The sequence below is a fragment of the Pyxicephalus adspersus genome, chromosome 4, assembly GCF_032062135.1.
Source record: "Pyxicephalus adspersus chromosome 4, UCB_Pads_2.0, whole genome shotgun sequence".
Classification (NCBI taxonomy): domain Eukaryota; kingdom Metazoa; phylum Chordata; class Amphibia; order Anura; family Pyxicephalidae; genus Pyxicephalus; species Pyxicephalus adspersus.
Genome location: NC_092861.1, coordinates 51,636,945 through 51,644,061, shown reverse-complemented (window position 1 = coordinate 51,644,061; position 7,117 = coordinate 51,636,945). Strand labels below are relative to the sequence as shown.

Genomic DNA, 7,117 nt, shown 5'->3' with positions numbered 1-7,117 from the left:
AAAATTATTCCGATCCCCAACCACCAATAATGAATATCTTTACATAGGATAAACATTAACTTTCCATTTATTAGTCCAGGAGCAATAGAAGGAACTGCTATCTGGTTTGAGATGTTTAGCATATGGTGGGTCAAGATGGTTTGCTGCAACTGTATACTATATTTCATTGCCAAGTTTCCTGTCATGGTAGGTCAGTTATACTAGGGTTACACTATTTCTTTATGTCAGTCTGCAGTCATATGTTTACCAACGTCATATTTAAGTGGTTTGACTCATTGTGAAGCATTGTGATGTTCATAAATAACACAGTAACACAGAAACCAAGCCTAAACAGTAAAGCGTGAACAAAGGGTCCCTTTAACACCAAAAAATGAATACTCCTACAGTGGCTTAGAAGTAGGCTGTAGCCCTATGTAATATCCACGAGCCTTGGTTGCTTTAATAATGGAAATTTTATACACAAGAATATGGCAACAGTTAAAGCAAGTGTTGAAACTACATATTCATTTTGAGGATACAAGAGTCCTGTAGGCAACTGGAAACCATCTGTCTACCAGTGAGTCAGGAAAAACAGATCCAAAGGTTTTTAATAAAGTAGGCCTAGACCTCATGACTAAAATCCTATAATAAAACTTTACCATGTTACTCCAATTTCAAGAATTGTTTCTGCCATTTGTAAATCGGCAGCCTTCATTATTACACAGTGATCCTGCCAGGTCTGGTTTATTTTTATAGTGGTACTTTGATTGCACATTTATATATATGGAAAAAGAAATGAAGACACTTACGCCCTTTGGAATTCTGGTATGCTGAAGATAACCTGCATCACAGTGCTGAGGTAAGAGCTGTTCCCCTGGTTCTTAATACCAGTGTAGCCGGAGCCAAACATTGGCTTCAACTTCAGTCCAGTCTCTTGGATGACTTCCCACTCGCTGACCCTTGGTTTAACTTCATTATCCAAAACACCGTTCTCTGTCTAGCAACGACAAGGCATCATTCAGACACAATCAAAACATTTAGAAGAAAGAAAATGACAGGATCAATTCATTTACAGCTCTCTGGGTCAACTAGCATGTCCAGTTCACATTCATTGTTTTTTTCCAGATGCACTTTTCATTAAAATCAACAGAAACTGTATTTTTCTTTTACATTTCAATGTGAAACCCAGAAAGAAAAGAAAGAAAGACAAGTGTGCAAGGTCCTAATATAGTGCATGGTACACATTCAAATAATGGTGATTCATACTAATATGGGGAATTCATCAAAAAGAAGAATAGATACCATTCAAATTATCAACCTTAAGAGAACCACAGTAGAGGTCTTAATCTTTTGTATGGGGTAGAAAATAAATTTGCCCCAAAACTCTGATTTGTACTGGCGAGTACTGAGTGTACCATGGATTTTAGGACTCCTAGAGAACTCTACAGGGTCAAAATGCATAATGGTAGAATTTGGTGCCTGTATTTATTACCTTACGCCTTTATATCTGTTTAAATGTTTTAAGTGAAAAAGGAACTTTAGAATTCCAAGAGGTTTTTCCACCTCCAAAAACCAAAAGCTAGTCCTACCTCTTTTCTGATAAAAGAATGTTAAAGTTAGAATGGATAGCAAAGAACTAGAGTCATGGGCAGAATTGTCTTGATCACATATAAAGCTGAAGTGGTTGAGACACAATTGAAAAGAAAAAGTTCTAAATATCTACCCCCTGCATTTGTAACATATCAATGCCAAAATGTGCAAGGTGTTTGGCAAGGTGGGGATCTATTACAGCTTCCTCTTCATCAAAGGAGTACACATCTGAAAAGAAAAGAATGCACATATTTAAAATGTATACATTTGGAAAGCACATGTTTACACCGCTATAATTTAAATACAAATAATCATTTGTAACATAAAAATACATATTATCATTTGTAACATAAGATCTCAATAGCTTGCAGCAAATTTTATACAGAATTGTATATAACATGAGGGAGCCAGTTGTTGTGATGGGGCAACAGGGATGTGTGAAATGGAACAGCAAGACTTGGAATTTGGGTAATGGCAGGTACATTTATGCCTGCATTTAATACCGTAATGCAGCCCCCCTCCTCACTACTCATAAAAGTGCTGAAGCCTGGTGACCACTCTCCCCACTAATATAATAATCATTTTTTCAAAAAATAAGTGAAAAAAGTGGAAAACTACACCTTTCCACATAGAATTTACATAATAACATGTCTACTTTGGAATTGTAGTTAGTATTCCAAGTGCCCTTGATTATTTTTTTTGTTTTACAAAAATACCTTTATTTGCTCTGACTTGTTCATTTACAAGAGTTGATGGATAAGAAATTGAGTTAAGTCAGAAGTCCTAATCAACCAATGATTGTTTTTTTCTCCACTGCCTAAACTGTACTTACCCACCATAGGCTTCCCAACTGGCCAGTTCACCCACAATGGCTAAGACAGTATGAGAATGTTACCCTTTCCTAACATCATGCAGCGTGGGTACTATAGTGATTAACTGACAACCCCAAGCACTCTCACATAAGAGAATGGATTTAGACATAAGTGTCTAAACACAGACTTTGGAGCGCTTTTTTTAATTCACTACAGCATGCAAAAAAGGATCTTGGCATATGAATCAAAGACATGTATAAGTGTGCCATGAGAAAGTTAACTGAAACTTCTAAATTTGCCCTGCATAGGAAACAACAGGGGTTCACTTCGAGCTATCGGGTACGCCAGAGAACTGATAGTCTTATATAAAAGTTAGCAATAGTGCCCCACTTCCTAATCGGATATTAATTTTTAGATCCAAAAGTATGCTTTTACAGTGGTCAGTGATACAAAAGAAAATGTATTTGCCTTCATTCCTAGTCATATATAAACCTATTCTAAAAAGGACTTTTCTTGAGTTGGCTGTTACGGTGATCCCCTTACTAACTTTTCTAGCTTACAAACTTGTTGTAACCAGGGACTTTAAATACTAAAAATGAATAAAACAACATAACAGCCAGTCTCAGGAATTCTCCATATTTCAGTAAAAATGGGCTCACTTTAAGGCCATAAAACACCAATGCAATCATGCCAACAGATGCAGTTGCGTGGAGAATATCTTCAAACAGTTGTCGTACACAGTGGCCACTTATATCACACAAATGCACAACATACATAACCAAATTGATATCAAAAGCTTTTAAGAAAACTTGTACATACCTGCACCATCAGGTGTAATTGATCCAAGCCTAACAGCCAATGGATACCCCATTTGCTTGTGGTGTTCTAATGCATGGCCATTCCCTCCAATGCCAGAGCAGAACCATCTTCCACACATCACTGAGCCATCTGTCAGGTTAAGCCACAGGTTCTCCCGAAGATCACATTTTGCACACTTCCAACCACTGTAAGAAATTCAAATATTTGTGAGCTAAAACTTTATATGTTTAAAAATCGGACCGAGGAACCTGAAACCAACACTAATCAAACAGTACATCTAAATAAACAAACGTAAGATGTTAAGTGTAGTACAGTGTTTATCAGCCTTTATAACAACAAGGGAGCATTGAAATAACTCAGGTCTTCAGGGAACCCCAGCTATAACTACCACATCCACTGAACAGTAGCTTGTAGGTCACAACCCCTGTTACATTGCTGACCAGTGGGAAGAAAGTTAGCCTTAGATATAGCCAACTGGATCATCGTCACCTAAACTGACTAAACATAAAGACATACCTTGGTGGAATTCTGACGCCACTGTCTATTTGTACAAGTTTATTTGCAAACTTTGACACTTGTAATTCTTCTTCCCATGACTCCTGTTCCAGCCTTCTATATGGGGACTTGGAATTTAGAACAGCATCACAAGCAATGGTAACCTGTATAAAGATAGATAAAAAATAAACATAGGAAAAATGTATGCATTCTTGTTTATTACAAGAAAATAAAAGCTTTCAGGAAACATCTACAGACAAATTACATTGCCTATTATTAGGAATCCTTTGGTTAAAGGTGGTCATTTTGTGGTCTGGTTGTCATGCAGAACCTCCAGCCTTCTTCTTTTACAAATCACTTCTGGAACAAGCAGACAAAGTGAATTCTGACTTCACTGGCTGCAAACTTGTTCTTGGTTACTCACTCAACGTATCAATGCTAGATGAATAGTATTATAGCCAGAATTTGCGGGAGATCAGCAAATATGTATTTACCTTTCCTCCCATAAAATGTTTCAGGTAGATTCAGCACTATACAGAATCTAAAATTGATTACATAGTGGGTAGAATAAAAAAGTATATGGGGTGGAATAGATAACATTGTGTATGTTTTAATATTTCACCACTATCTAATAAAGAGAATAGAACCAGGGATAAAAAGTGATATTTGCTAATCAAAATTGTTTTATTGCTTTTTTATGTAAAAAGAAAAAACTGTATGTTAACCTGTACATTTCACTTTTTTCAGTGAAAATCAACACTAAAAAGAGTTTTGTTATATGAGTTCAATATGTACAAATAAATACCTATTGATACTATTCATTACACAAAATACTGTACAGCCCACAGCAAGTACTAAGTGCATTTCGTGTGGGTTAACCTGTATTTTTTGTACTTGCAAGTTATTTAAAAAATAAATCAAAATAAACAAAATATAAGCATACTATACATGTACATTTTCACCCTACAAGAACCACAAAGGTGAATAACATAACACAATCATTCTCAATATTCTGCAATGGAACAACTACATCTGTTTTACAATATTTTAACCAACTATTTGTGAACTTTTTAACTAACCTGTTAGGCTTATCCTTTTCTAAGTCCTCATTGAATATGAACCTAATCTAACCGAAAATGCTATATCGTCAAAAAGACGTACACATCCCTTCTTGGGCCTTGCAAAATGTTTTGGTGTTTGTAAGATTTCTTGCACAGCAAAATAATCACAACACCTTAAAATCATTTACGTAATCAACAAAACAGTACACATTCACTGACCAGTGCAGGGAGCTCCTCTATATTAGGTAAAGCAATTTCAAAGTGATCTGGAAATATAACAAGTTTAGCCTCATCTTCTTACTCATAGTCTTCACTGTTTAATTCAGAGTCAAATTCAAGATCTGAAAAACACAAATTTAGTTATTCGGGTAATACAAAACGTAATATTATCATTAATCTATTGATTGACTGCCAATATAAAGACTAATATGTTATGAATTATAAATTATAAGGTAAATTATAAATTATGACTAATTAATGATAAGTGGTTTATTTGTAATACTAGATGTTTCACAGAAACATTTATGAAAAGATCACCAAGTATTTTCTGTGCTTGTTAAAATGTTTTTTCTCAAAAAAAATAAAAAAATAATGTAGACACCACATTTAAGGAATGGTAAGTTCTAATATGATATTTTTCTAACCACCAATGTGATATCAGAACAGGGAACTGACTAGCGGCAAACCCCCAAAGTTGGAAAATTGGGAAGGCATTTAACACATAGGGTTTCAAATAAATAAAATAACAATATAAAATTCTTAAAAACATATACACATTTTCCACATATCTACACTGTCAGTACATAAATGTGTTCATTAAAGAGGACTTCTGCTTACCTAAAAAAAGTTTGCTATTGATGAGTCTTGGAAGTGCTCCACCAGATGCTCCAGTGGCTTTCTAAAAATCAACAGAACCATAATATCAGAACAATTTGAATAAGTTTGGCCATTATGAACATAAAGCCACATTTCCCATCACCGAAGATCAAAAACACAGCAGCGCATGTTTTGAGGATTTCCCTAATTGGTGCAGGCATTAATCAAAAAGAAAATTAAAATGTTTTTTGAAGTAAGAGAAAACCTCAATACACAGCCTGTTGAGAAACACTGAGAAACGAATGTAAACAGTTGTTTTGTACATGTTTATTTATTACAAAAAACACATTATTGTCTAACCAACATACATAAACTTTTCATTAGGTCATCACCCCTCAGCTGGCCTTTTTATTAGGTAAAATGCAGGTTAAGGATGATCATTGGTAAAGCAGTGACCATTGACTCATTTCTTGTGGAATTTAAAAGACAGCTCTATGTTGAATTGCTTTCTCTACTAGAACTTGCTATAAGCAAATCGTCAGGTCAGAATGCATGAGACTCCTTGAGACTACAACCAATTTTCATTATATTCAGTTACCTTGTTATTGCATCGTTACATCTATCTGTCCCTATATAAATGAATAAATTGTTTGATTTTACTTGCAAGTCTCTATGTTATTTCTCTTTATAAACCTCAAATCAAACCCATTAAAATTCATATAAAACTGTCACATATCATGTTCATGCAATAATAACAATAATTGATAGGTCTTGGTTATGATCTTGAATGCATTTTCTATTTCCTTAAACAATGAACACACTACAATTGGTGTAAAGTCAGAACCAAAATGACTGACAATAAAATGTAAAGCAATATGGAATTTGCATATACCCTGGCTGTCGTGTACGGCAGAATGCAGCATGTTTCCATTACAAAAAAAAAAAAAAAATATTGAGGTGGCGAAAATGTTTCACTATTGCATAGCTGTCATTCTAGTGGACGATTTTCCAATTGTCAGATTAAATTATAAAAAAAAAAAAAAAATATTGAGGTGGCGAAAATGTTTCACTATTGCATAGCTGTCATTCTAGTGGACGATTTTCCAATTGTCAGATTAAATTATGTCAACTCCATCAGAGAACACAACCGTTTATCATATCTACTCCAGTTTTGCGGAACTGTGGTTTCAACTGCTACTAAACACAAAAATAAAATACATATGTATCATTTAGGTAAATGTAGTTTTTGTTTGTAAAAATACACCATTTGTTTTTTCGGTCTATTAGCAGGTAGTAAAATAATGACTACTTTTTTTATGAGGAATTAAAAGGGTTCCATGTTATACCGATGACTACATATACAAATGAACAGATAATGGGGCTCTAAAAACATCTGAAAATTATGAACTTGCTTCCAGCTACATTTATACATACGTAAAATATGTAAAAATAGGTAAAATATGGATGTCTTGATTACAAAATATAGCAAACATGACAATAATAATAATGGCGAGTACAATTTTACACCACTTTCTTCACTCCTTT

General features: G+C 34.4%; 1 protein-coding gene across 1 annotated transcript in view; it reads right to left on the bottom strand.

The window, feature by feature from the left end:
- Positions 1-7,117, bottom strand: part of USP13 (ubiquitin specific peptidase 13) — a 45,320-nt gene that overhangs the window by 27,551 nt on the left and 10,652 nt on the right. The window contains 6 exon segments of the mRNA XM_072408150.1: positions 789-976; positions 1,703-1,797; positions 3,201-3,385; positions 3,717-3,859; positions 4,976-5,097; positions 5,594-5,654. Of these exon segments, the coding sequence (XP_072264251.1) occupies positions 789-976; positions 1,703-1,797; positions 3,201-3,385; positions 3,717-3,859; positions 4,976-5,097; positions 5,594-5,654 (794 nt within the window).